The sequence below is a fragment of the Aptenodytes forsteri genome, unplaced genomic scaffold, assembly GCF_000699145.1.
Source record: "Aptenodytes forsteri isolate BGI_AS27 unplaced genomic scaffold, ASM69914v1 Scaffold250, whole genome shotgun sequence".
NCBI lineage: Eukaryota > Metazoa > Chordata > Aves > Sphenisciformes > Spheniscidae > Aptenodytes > Aptenodytes forsteri.
Window position 1 is genome coordinate 85,983 of NW_008794008.1, and position 13,940 is coordinate 99,922.

Consider the following 13,940-nt stretch of genomic DNA (forward strand, 5'->3'; position numbering starts at 1 on the left):
ACACTCCAGTCAGGAGAGCTGTCCCGCCACACCTCCATAATCCCAGTGAGGTCATAGCTCTGCAACTAATTTGTCCTGCTTGTTCCCCATGCCACGTGCTTTTGTGTACAGGCATTTGAGATGGGCCCCAAGGCCTGCTGCATTTACAGAAGGCCGAGAGCCTCCCTTGTCAAGCTTGTCACCTAGACACATCTTGCTCCGCCCCTTATGACCTCTCCTCTTCAGGTTATGATAACCTTCCGTACCCAGTTTAACAGTCTCCTCAGTAGACTAGCAAGCCTAGTTTGCAAAGACACTCTTGCTCCACTTCATTAGATTTATTCCATCCCTGCTCAGTAGCCCTCATTCCTCTGGTCACAGAAGCCAAAGCCCTGTCTGCAACACAAGCCATACAGCTAGGCATAGTCCACTTCTACCCAAGCTTTCCTCCTCTCTGTAAGGATTGGGAAGGCAAGACCAGAGCTCCATGCCCTTCACTCTCAGCCCCACACTTCTGTAGTCTCTCTTGATAAGCTCCAGGTTACCTCTGGAGCAGTACTGTTGGTACCCACAAGGAAGAGGAAGAAGAGGTCCGTGTTAGAAGGCTGGACAGATCTTGGCAGCGCATCTGCAACAATCCCAGATTCTGGCACCTACCAAACAACAAAACTCCCCAGACATCAGGTGGGGTCAGAAGATACATGCCTCGATCGTCCACAGGAGGAATCGCCAGTAACTGTCTGTGACTGGTACCCATTGCTCCTCACACGCGGTACAGCACTGTTGCCAGGGTATGGTGACACCCATTATGGGACAGGGAAGCGTAACAGCACATGAGATATTCTGGATGGCAAAAGCTGTGATCCCTCCGTGGTCAGGAATGCCTCCTGTGACTGTTCACTCAACTGTTGCTCAGATTTTGGCTAACACACAGCTCATGCTAAGGCCTGAGGCGTGCTGGGGGCAGCACCATTAGGTCAAAGCACGGGCAACATGTAGGCAGGACACAATGGACAGGAAGAGATAAAGATCATTATGCAGCCATTATCACCTGCAGCTTGCTGTCTCTTGCAGCCAGAATTCTTGCATACTGATTGTCTGGCAGCCTCTTCAGAATCCACTAACTTATGGAAATTGTATAGACCAAACCCCCAGACTGAGATGTATAAATACATCAGCTTATCCAAAAGGTTTTTGAAGCTGATCCAACAGCAGACAGACTGCTAAGGCTTTCGTGCTTCCCGGTGTGATACAGGGGACGCTCGCACCATGATGGAAGAGGAAAGGGGGAACACCCTCACCGTGGGCTAGAGTACCGTGACACCCCCTCCGTCGTTATTCTTCTTCTGAGGAGTGAGTGACTCATGTACTTTTAAAAGTCAGAGTCCAGATTATCATTATTCTTTTGCTCTCCGATTATTAAGAATTTGACCTGACCTGCAGAGGGTCCAGGTGACTGAAAAGTATAGGCAACTGCAATTTTAGGTAATAGGAAAGCTATCCTCATTGCTAGGAATTCTGTGTAACGATAAGCTACGCTGACTACTAAAATCTTTCTATAATAATAAAGCTCTAATTATAACTACAGACCTCTGGCCGGTTGTCATTCTACCACGGATCCTTAAAAATAACCTGCCTGTCCCCATAGCGTCAGGTAGCATTGGGTGACACTATCACTCATTTTTTTCCCTTTCGGGTGGACACTAAGTTCAGGCTCAGCTGACTCTGATGGGTCTTGTTGATCCTCACCAGTGCCCAGAGTACTATACCTATTCTGAAATTGGAGATCTGTAGATGGAACAGATCTGCGACTTCTTGTTGCCAGAAGTCACAAGCTTCCAGCCTTCTCCATCTTTATAGTCTCCGTCCACTTGGTCTCCAGTTGTCGCTCCTTCCTCACCTTGTGTAGCTTGGGTTTTCCACAAATACCGTATCAAGTCTCCTCTTCATCTTCCCCCTTAATCTAGAACTTCAGGGCCTTGACCACAGCACATCTCCCACAAGAGAGGACACCACTGCCCTGACCTCCAGGGAGAGGCAGGAGCACTCTGCAGCACAGGACCTGGATAGAGGGCTCCTCCCTCTGGAGCCAGGATTCTGATGTGCTAATGGTAGTCCTGTGGACTTCTACTACATCTTAATGGATGTCCATGTGCTGGACATTATGTACTGCAGCATTTTGAGACCACCATTGTACAGTCTTCAAGCAGACCCACATAGTCTTGAGTTAAATTTCTGAGCCTCTTTGCACTCCTGCTGCTACAACTGCTATGTCTCATTTGCTGCGCTCTGTGGGCTGCACTCTGGCTTCCTTGCTCTTTCCCTAATGGGTCCCTTTTTGTGAGAGTACAATCCTGCCCCCATCACCATCACCCTGAGCATCCATCACCTAGCTTTTAAAGTGCTATCGCTGCTGTACTGCCCTGACACCCACGCCGCCCTTCACAGCAAATTTGACTGGACTGGGTCCTAAGCAACCTGATCTAGCTTTGACGTTAGCCCTCCTATGAGCAGAAGGTTGAATGAGATCATCCCAGGTCCCTTCCAATTGAAATTATTCTACATTTCTATGTCAGTGACCCTGTTGAATACACACTGAGGTTCAACCGGTTTTATTTTAAGAGCCAGCAATGACCAAAGCAAGTATCTGTTCCACAGGAGGTGTAGAAATACATTCAACATAGTTACAGCACATAGCTTTTGGTACAGGAAAAAAAAGAACCTCAGTCTTGCTCTTGTAGCCTTTGTGTATGAGTGAGGGCAACTAAAAGGCCCTAGACTTCATTTACATGTCTGATTGTAAACTGTCAAAGATGTATGACCTGCACTGTATATTCTATTACCAGATCACTACCAAATGAGCTAATAAAGCTATGGCTTAAACAACCCCTATCACTTGCCTGTTGTTTTTTTTCCTGTGTGACCAAGCCAACCATACACCTTCCATTGCAGATTAGAAAGCAGCCCAAAATTTCACTCAGTTTCAATGTCTGGCTGCTGAGCCTTCTCAACCACATCAACCACAAGCAGGGATTTTTGTAATTCTACAACATTCTGAAGAAGAAGAAAAAATCAACACAAAAAGAAAAAAAAAATCTTCTATCACAACATACACTAAAATCCTCATTGCCTGATGTGAAAGTAAACTTTCCAACCATCCTATTGAAGCAGTGGTTTCCCCAGGCTGCCATTCAGTACAGACATACTGCCCTGCCCCTCCTTCCCAACAGAAAGCAGAAAACATAAGAAGTTAAGAAACAAAAATCTCCAAATGCTGCTGAAGTGTATTTACCCACAAGCCTCACTTAATCATGCTTTCAGCTCCACCCCTAATATGTTTAGATTAATGTGTCAGTAGTCACGCTAAAGTTGTCTGGCTGAATCCTGAACGAAATCTACATGACCTACAGCAGAGCTATACAGAGCAGGGCACACACTACATGGCATGACTGAGTTATCCTAGAACAGTTTAAGAAAAGCTTCATATAACTCTGTCTAACCATATAGAAAGCAGTCCAACTTAAAATTTCCAGGACATAGACTTCCCAAAGTAAACAAACCATTAGAATGCTTGTATATACATTTCATATCTGTATTCCCAAGTTGCTGGGGGGAGAGTGGCCATGTATTTATTTATTTTAATGCCTTTAATATCCAAGTGTTTGGGTCATTTTTACCACCCGGGAACTAAATTAGCATGATAAAACAAACATAAAATTTGGGGTTTTCCCACACACACACACTCCCAGCATGCAATCTTCCTCCCTTTAAGCTCTGCCTCCTGCTCCTTACTTTGCCAGCAAGCAGGGGAGAATATTGTGATCCCCCCGCTCTCTCATTATTTCTTCACTTCCTCTCCAACTCTCCCCAGAGGAGTACAGGCAAGCCTCACACTGCTGGCTCATATTCCCCCTCCATTCCTCTCCCCCTGCTGCTGGCACATCTGTATACCTCTGCAGCACCTACATGACACTACCCTGCATCTGCAAAGCTCTCTTATCATCCTGTCATCCACACAGAAAGAGGCTGTTCCCTTATTAGCAGCCATTGACGATTTCAATATCTGACTGCTGAAATACCGAAAATGGAATGAGGAGTGAGGCCTAGAAGAATGTGCACAATTCAAAGGGAGAATCCCTGGATGGATGAACAAGTTATTCAAATTCACTAAAATGAGTGAAGGACAAAAAGAAAGGTTCATTATTTTAAGCCTGCATCAAAACTACCACTTGTTTCAAATGAGACTACAAGAGTAATAAAACAAAATCTTGTAAAAATCTGTCAAATTGTACAACTCAAAAGAGATCTCTCCATTTGACATTTCCACCGTTCCTTTGTACAGAACCGCTTTCTGGAAAGATTATTTACAATCAGATTTTCATTCACAGCTCTACAGCCAAAATTTAGGAGGATCACAAAATTTTAAGCAGATTACCTAAATTGACAGGACTATTCAAGTTGATGGTAAACACTCCAGTATCTCCTAAACTACAGGGTAAAAGCTTGCCTAACCTGAGCGTTTAAAAGGACAACCAAACTTATATACACTAGGCTTTATAACTTCCTTTTCATATATGGATGCCAATATTTAAAAAAGAAAAAAAAAGAAAAAGAACGAACGTTATAGTTCTGACAGACTTGGAACAAACGAAAAACAAAGACCAGACCACATGGTAGTTATTCCCAGATTTCCAGTGTTCTGGGATTCACATGGTGTATTTTAAGATGTCTTTGCTTTAGTCTTTTTGGTATTTCACACATCTTAGGACTGTTTAATGAGGTTCTAAATTTAATTCCCTTCTACTCTTTTTGATTTCGATACACCACTCTTCATGAATGTTTCTATGTTCTAACGACACACGAGCTCTCCTTGAATCTTCCTGACCGTGCTGCTAGGTGGTTCTACAATTCCTAGCAGAAGCAATGACAGTGCCACACAAGAATACACAGTAGTGCAATACTCAGCTGTTGCACAATCTTTGCTCCCACTCAGCCCAGCACAGTTGTTGCCTTCAGGCCCACAGAGGCATGCTGCTTGGATTTGTGGATTGTAAAGGGAAGCAGGTGAATCTAACAACACTGCAGTAGAACACAGGACAGCTAGAACAATCCATCCATTAGATCAGTAACATACCGTTACTCCAGATATAATCGGGGCTTTTCCTTCAATTAGTTTATACATTTCTTGAACTGCTTCCTCATCACTCTTGTCTTTAAATCGCTTCTTGGAGAGTTCTTGAAGAGCTTCCTTAAACTGCTCAAAAGTGATAGTTCTGGAAGACTTTCCCCTGTCGAAACAAACAGAAATTGAAAGAAACTACAAGAGAGCACAACAAGCACTCCAAGAATGGCAGAATGGTTTCAGTTTACCACAGTGAACAACAGAAAACTGAAACAGAACAGGAAGACCCATGCAGCCCATTTATGGTGTCAAATAAAACACATCCCAGGAACATCACTTTTTTTTTTTTTTTTTTAATGTATATCAGTAGGATAGTGCTTTAGAAACTTCCCTCGATGAACGTTCAGAAAGAAAGAGGAAATAAAGGGACCTGGCCTGCTGTCAGAATGCCTGCAGCTCATCAAATCAAATATAGTCTCATTTGGTTTATCACTTGTAAAGCCTGCATACATAAAAGACAAGAACTGAAGCATCTTAGGTGAGTTTTGTTATTTAATATTTTTTATTCCTCTTCGAATAACTGGTTATGACATATTATTCATAGGTCACTACTCATGTATTCACAAGGAAATTAAGAATAATGCTGTTGTGTAAAGCAAACTATTGAAAAGCATTTAAAAACTTCAAATTCCTCCTCTATTAAAGACTGACAAATTTTAAAGTGATGCATTTAAATTCAATACCCATTCTCCTTCTTAGACCATCACCTTCATAAAACATTCACAGGTTCATGGAAAACATAATATAGCAGTCTGATAAACTCATAAATGCCCCCCAGAAATTCAGAGCTGAAGACTTGCTGTTGTTTTTACTAATAGGAAGCCCATATTTCCACACTAGTAAATTACTTGCTTAGGTTTACTTTTAGTGGAAAAGATTTTGCTACAGCAGTGCACAGTGCAAAATCTGACAAGTAGAGTGGGAAATTCATAGTTTAAAAACATCTATTTATACAGTCACTCCTGCAGATCTTTTATACCCATCAGGCCAAAGGGTTTGATTGATAAAACTCTTACAAAGAAACTCAACATTCACTACAGAGATGTGTTTAACCAAAAGGGGATTAATGCAAGTCAGTTTTCTAGCATTTTAAAATATTCAGTTTAGGCAGGAGATAATGTAGTGGAGTACAGAGTGTTCCTTTCTTTTCCCTAATACGAAACTATTTTTAGTGTTCCTCATTTTAAAATTCAGGTATGAGGCCACAGTATTAATGAGATTACTCACTATTAAAAAAAAAAAAAATTATTTTCTATGAATTTTATCACACACAAACCATACCTTTTCCTGTATTATTAAATTACAGATTCCCTGATCTTTAGAACAAGAATTTACACACCAAAATTTAGCCATACGTTTTAAGCTAAAATTTAACAGTTCAAATAGAAAAATTTTCAAAAAGATGTTCTGATACTTACACTGATGTAACCTTAAATAGTACCATCTTTAATAGCAAAAGATGTTTTCAATTGCTTACAACATTATGACACCCTCAAAGTCAAAGAAATATTTGAGAGTCCATGTTGCTGGGAAACGTGCTACTACACGAGTTTTGTTTGCTGCTTAAGCATTTCTTTTTATGCCAATTTAGAGAGCATTTCAAGCAAATCAGAAAAAAAAAAAACAAAAACACCACACAACCCAGACTCACTTTCAACAGTGACAGCTGTTTATACATGAATAAATGATAGATGCAAGGATAGAGAAAGTGTGCACTGGCAACAGAAATCTCAGGCTAGAAAAACTATGCATAGAAATCTGATTTTAATTCAAGCATCACAAAGAGCCACTGCGAAGAGCAATTCATCTATCACTGATTTATCTTTGATCTTCTCTCAGACACCTTTCAGAGGTTAAATCCCCCTCAGTTGGAGGATGCCTCCACTAATGAAAGGGGGAAGCGAGATTTCCCAGTTTTAGACACCAACAGTTAGGAAGTGACTCCTACTTCAATTAATTAAACACAAAATGAAATTTTATCCCAGACTTTTAAAGCAAGGAGAAATTGGTTATTCACAATAAAATTCAATGCTAACGCAACCCTTCACATACCGTTCATTAGTAGTATCCTTTATTTCCAACACAACCCACCATGTAGTAAATCCCTACATCCCTCACACTCCCTATTTTAGCCAGAAATAAACTTTATCTGTTTTTTCACCAAACTTTGCTGTTTGCAACTACTCATCTGCTTTAGGTGAAGCGTATGCTAGAGTATCTCATGGAATTAGCTAGTAAAAGAACATCATGACAGAAATGAAGAATACAATCCAGTATTTCATTAAATCAGAAAGACACATGGAATAAACCACAATTAACTACTTGGAATTTGTCCAGGATCCTCATTAATAGGATTAACATCCCTCTTCTGATGAAACATGTCCAAGAACTTTTAACTAGCTCAAGAGGTCAGGACTTCATTTTGGTTTGCCTCCCATTTAGAAAAAGACAGCACTGGCAATCACTGCTAAGCTTCAGCATAACACCACACTAAGGCCCTTGTTCACTACAGACTCACAGCCAAGTCTAACATATAGACCTTTCAAATGCAGTTTTCCGTAGCACATAGATTACCTGGAAGTCTCCAGTCAGGATTGCTACAATTTAGCTTGGATCATCAGTCAGGATCATCACAATGGGAAAGGGAATGACCACTTTCAGCAAAAACTGTTGAAGCTCATGTTGACTCCTTTTATTTTTATTAACACATGTAGAATTTTTGGTTCCACACTTATCAAATAGAAGAGCACGATTTTTTTTTTTTTCTGTATTAAAAGGAAAAATACATAAATAAGGGTGCCAAGAGGAACAAAGAACATCTCCTTCTGGTCTAGGACATAGACATTCCTACCGCTCACATTTGGTCTTTTCCCTGTCACACTAACATGGGGAAAGGAAATTAGTTTTTTTTTCCCCTCCAACTTAAGGTGTAACCACAAATTGGATACATATATGAGCAAGGTAGTATTGCTGCTGGACTTAAGAGAAAAAGAAATGTGCATCATGGCAGATCTTCTTTACCAGCAAAAAACATTAATTGGAGTGACACTAAAAATAGGATTGGGAATAAAGGAATTTTTGAAACTATATCCCAAGTAAAAGTTTCCTAAATAAAGCAGCTTTAATTTTGAAATTCATTATCTTTTTCTATACTCCAAAAACATCCTCTCTCCTCCTCCTATCTATTACAATATTATCAAACCCATTTGAAAAACATCATAATTAACTCAAAAATTCTACAGTTGCAACATACGCCAAGTCTTGTGGAAAACCCTATAGAACATAATTCTTGATTAATTCACATGTTCCGGCACTTTTGGTATGCCATGTATGGTACATGTATGCCACGTACCATAGCATCTAAATCACCAAGTAGCAATGCTACAACACCTCCTGTCTCTAGAGGCGGGTCTCAAAGAGCTCTGAGCAGCTACTGTCGTCATTCTTACTCAGCAGGACAGCATGCTCCTACCCTCTCTTCTATCTGTACAGTCATGGGTTGAATACAGAGGGGAAAACAGACTGAGTAGGTAGAAATGACAGAGGCAAAGTCTCTCAATGAATCTACATAGCTCTTGATTTACACACTCTTAAGCCACAGGATCAGCCCCCTCCAGGTCCACAAAACAACCCTGCAGAGAGGGACTTGGAGATACTGGTGGACGAAAAATTGGACATGAGCCAGCAATGTGTGATCACAGCCCAGAAAGCCACCTGTATCCTGGGCTGCATCAAAAGAAGCGTGGCCAGCGGGTTGAGGGAGGTGATTCTGCCCCTCTACTCTGCTCTGGTGAGACCAGTACCGCATCCAGCTCTGGAGCCCTCAGCACAAGAAAAACACTGACCTGTTGGAGCGGGTCCAGAGGAGGGCCACAAAAATGATCAGAGGGATAGAACACCTCTCCTGTGAAGAAAGGCTGAGAGAGTTGGGGTTGTTCAGCCTGGAGAAGAGAAGGCTCTGGGGAGACCTTATTGCAGCCTTTCAATACTTCAAGGGGGCTTCTGAGAAAGATGGGGACAGACTTTTTAGCAGGGCCTGTTGCAACAGGACAAGGGGTAATGGTTTTAAACTAAAATTCAAGGTCAGGCTGGACGGGGCTCTGAGCAACCTGATCTAGTTGAAGATGTCCCTGCTCGTTGCTGGGGGGGCGGGGTTAGACTAGATGACCTTTGAAGGTCACTTCCAACCCCCAACTATTTTATGATTCTGTGAAAAATGATAATACTATGAACACTACATGACACACAAGGCAGTCGTACCCTCAGTTTATTTCCACCATTTTTAATGCCCTGTTCACATCCAGGAAGCCCCTTTACAACACCAGCTTTTCAGAGGTCATGAAGTTAAACTAAAAAAAAAAAACAAAAAAAACTAAAAAACCCCAAACAAACCAGTTTCTTCTATTAAGCAATTGCTACAAAGAATCAGCTTCTTTGTGTATATTTGTAACTTGTTTTTAGAAGCTTATTATAAATATCTCATTTTCATGGGAGTAACAAAACAAATATATTAACTTTCATTTTCCCAGTGTTACAAGTTCAAGCAACTTGTCTACAATTAAGTATGCCAAGGGTGATCTCTAAGTTATTAACACCCTTCTGTTAGCTTTAGCACTCCAGAGAGTTAATAGAGACCTAGAAAGAAGATAAAATACTGTACATTAAAAAAGAAAAGGGGGGAAAATTAAAAAAAAAAAAAAAAAAAAAAAAAAAAAAAAAAAAAAAAAAAAAAAAAAAAAAAAAAAAAAAAAAAAAAAAAAAAAAAAAAAAAAAAAAAAAAAAAAAAAAAAAAAAAAAAAAAAAAAAAAAAAAAAAAAAAAAAAAAAAAAAAAAGATGATGAATGAAATAGAAGGAATGTGTGAACAGCTACAGAAACACAACACAATCAGACACTGGAAATGCAAATTAAAACTATCTGACCAGAAAATGAGACAAAATGGAAAACAGTAACAATAGAAAGAAGGGGGGCAGGGGATAAAGGCTTTTATGAAAACAGACATCATAAGGTTGGCACCTCAATGAAAAGAACAAGATATATATGAGGGACATTAATAATATAAATTTTTAGAGCCCTGTAGTGTATTATGACACAAAGAAACCTTTATGTTTAGGAAGGATACACTCTTACATGCCATTCTATTTTAAGCTCTGCCTCTTACAAGAAACAGAATTACTCTAAACCTGCTCCTTCAGTGGAAGAAACAGTGTGCTCATGGTTACACTCATGAAAGTTGCTTGGGAACAGACTGAACATACTCAGAAGAATTTAGGAAGCTTCCCATCACTTCCCCTTCCTTGATGGGTCTCTCCACATGTAACCACAACCAATGGGGAGATTCTGAACTAAAGCTTGAATTCCTCAGTTCGCTCGTGGGAGCCCAAGTTCACACATGTAAAAGCATCAGTTCTGAGCCTGGACATGAGCAAAGTGAACATAAAGTGTAAAAGATCAAACATTGGCCCAAAGTTGGTTGCAATAGCAAGCAATGCAGTTTTCATTTGCAAATATTACTACTAACAGTGTCCTGTGTTCACAAGATTAGAACAATGCAGCGTGAAAACGTATTGTTGCAAATTAATACTTCTATGTTATTTGGACTTGAATACTATTTGGATTAACAGTTGCCTACAATTTTAGTTGAAGAGAAAAGCTATACAAATACACTCCACATACCCAATACACAAAATCCTTGACCAATATTAGAAATCTTTATCTCCATAGCACTATTACAGTTCAGCGTTACAATACAGCAAAGTCTCTAATGTAATAGTTTTCTGTCTTAATCTGAGCGACCAAAAGCCCTCCCATACTCCCATCCCAAAAAGTCACTTTTCCTTTCAATTTTCTTAGATTGAAGAGGGGAAAGAAGATGTAAAAATACTCAGAGAAGCTTCTATTCTTACTAGCATGCCAGAGAGGATTACAGCAGGATACACTAAGCAGGACTGTTTTGCCGTGGAAGTTGTCATCTACCCACAAAGGTCTAAGGAGTATAGCAAGTCTGAGAAGGGTCTGAAGACAGTATAACTAGAGGTGGGAGCCCAACAAATGTTTTTGCATAAACTCTTGTACAAGGAGTTTTGTTTGTAAGGTTTATTTAGTCTAAATTCAACATGGACTTGGGTGTCTCAGTCAAACAAGCAGTCAAGCAAAACTCAACAGCGTCATCTCTTGTAAATGAGAACAAACAGGATTTTGGGTACTCCCTGTATTTATTCCCTTCGCAAGGCAGTCTCATTCATTCAGAAGACAGAATGAAGGATTGCACTGGCAACAGAATGCCTGAGTGGCTTATTTGTCACAGTTTCTGACTTACTGGCACAGTAAGTTTAATCAGGCAATTTCTGATTTGCCACTACTGCTCCCCACATCCCTGGAGGTAACTGCTAACCAAATAAGAAACACTCCTGAATTATCAGAATTAATCATTTAAATTATTCAAATTAATCATATAAAGGTGTCATGATAACACTGAGAACAGACTATATAAGTCAGACTTTTTACCCCCAACCCTAACAAAGGTATATTTCCTAATGACATTCAGACCAGACTTCAAACTTTAGCTGTTTCTACTTTATCTTAACAAACAAAAAAGAAAAATGGGAAGTGTTTCTTCTAAAACATGTTTCATTTTTTCTTTTTCTTTTTTTTTTTTAAGAGAAATAATAGATGGATCGTACTCAACTTGTCCAGAATTTTTTACTTTTTTCCCCAAGAGCAATCTGCCATACTAAAAACTCACTACAGCTGAAACTCTCTGATTTTCATACAAATAGGTTTTTTCTATTTACCACTTTACAGCAGCAACTTTATGATTATTACTGTGGTATTTCCCAAAGCATTCACTCCTGTTCGTTTAGTAGAACTGACATTTATTCTTTTCTTGCTACTTGTGCTAACACACCAAGTCTTTTTGATGTAATCTATAAACATAATGTTCATTACTAGCAATGGTTAGTGGTATTTGTACTGTACATGTTGACAGTAAAAAGCTACCACAGACAAATTCCTTGAAGCAAGAAAGGTTTGTACTGGTCTCTGCAAAATATATCACTCATCTAACAGATGTATTCTTTCTTCCAAGATTGTCTGCTGTAATGTTACCAACACAAAGTCCAAGGCTAATCTGTTTAACCAAGAAGCAGATTATGCCACAGGACTGGTAGTTTATTTTTTTTCCTTTTGTGGTTTACAATTTTCACTTTCTGCTCTCTTTGGGCTACACAGCTCAGCATTTTTACTGGCCATCAGCCCCACAATTCACAGCCAAAAAAGAGTCCCAAACTAAAGCTAGGTCCCTAGGTAGGCTAACCAGGCTGCTAGAACCTGGCAATCTAATGGAGTATTTAACATACCCTGTGAAGATCTGTTTCTTACTATATATCACTCAAGAACGAAATTACAAAATTTAGATATACAATGCAAAAAACTTACAAATGAAAAAGAGAACACAGTTTCTTGGATAAAACTGAACCATGTATGACTAACCCAAAGCAGAGACTTGCGTAAAAATTTGACAAATATAGCTGGGGGGGGGGGGGGAATACTGTAATACAATTCTACCAGGTTCTTTGTGCTGCACTAATAGTTCTAAAGAAAGGTGGTTGTAAAAGAACCAATTAAGAAAGCAAAACTTGAGGTATCACCTGACACCGCAAACCAATAACCAATAAAACGGAGAAATGGAAAATAGAAATCAGACATCTGGACATTGATGCAAGCAGGAGTAAATTGGCAAATTAGATACTGTAATACAATTCTACCAGGTTCTTTGTGCTGCACTAATAGTTCTAAAGAAAGGTGGTTGTAAAAGAACCAATTAAGAAAGCAAAACTTGAGGTATCACCTTGCATCGGAGACTTCTACCCAATTATGGGTAGAACTGGGATATTGAAATTAGACATCTGGACATTGATGCAAGCAGGAGTAAATTGGCAAATTGTCAGGAAAGAAGATATCCTTGCAGAAGATATCCTCAGAAAAATGATCCTAGGAAAAAGATACAACAGAGATCTTCAGCTAAGGTAGTGGTCACTTCTGGAACACAGGCACCTTTGAGTGCATGGCTATTTACCGGAAGTGGATTCTCTTGAGGGAAAGATTAGGACTGACAAAGGACATCCAGATGACCTTCGCAGTTACTCTATAAACATAACTTCCAGCATCTTGGCTAAGTAGACATAAGGAGTTGGACTGAATGGCTTCATATACCCCACAATCACAAGGCAATGCCATCATCAGTTTTCTTATCATCCCAGGAGATCAAAGCAACAAGAGAGGTACAATGCAAAATGCAGTGCAAAATGCTCGCTCTATATCACAGCAATAGTCACGACTTGCAGAAACCTTTCTGGAGTCACTGAGTGGGCAGCAAGGGCAGAAGAACACACATCATTCACTCAGGAACTGAACCTGGAAGTGCCAGTTTCCCTCCAGGTGCTTTTTGTCTCATTACTGAGCAAGGATAAAGCAGAGTGTGCCTAGTTCATTCTAAGTATCTGAAACTGTGACAGCTTGTGAACTGCCACGCTTTGAAAAATCTGAAGCAAGAGGACTTCAGCAGCTCACTAAACCAGCAGATGATATCTTTATCAGGCTTTATTTTAACCTAAATATTTTAGGCTTCTCTCATGAAAACTCTCTTCTATATTTGAAGTTAACCTTTTTCTCTTCTTGGCTTTATTTTTGTAGCATTTTCTTCCTATGTGCTTCACTCACAGTGAAAATTCATTTCCATTAAAATAAAATCTGAAGTTAAAAAAAAAGGAAAAAAAAGG

General features: G+C 39.7%; 1 protein-coding gene across 1 annotated transcript in view; it reads right to left on the minus strand.

Annotated features, from left to right (window-relative positions):
- The window catches only part of TPPP (tubulin polymerization promoting protein), a 111,057-nt gene that overhangs the window by 16,586 nt on the left and 80,531 nt on the right, over window positions 1-13,940 (minus strand). Inside the window, exon 3 of the mRNA XM_009289844.2 lies at window positions 5,114-5,267. Coding sequence (XP_009288119.1) covers window positions 5,114-5,267 — 154 coding nt within the window. The remainder of the gene's footprint in view (window positions 1-5,113; window positions 5,268-13,940) is intronic.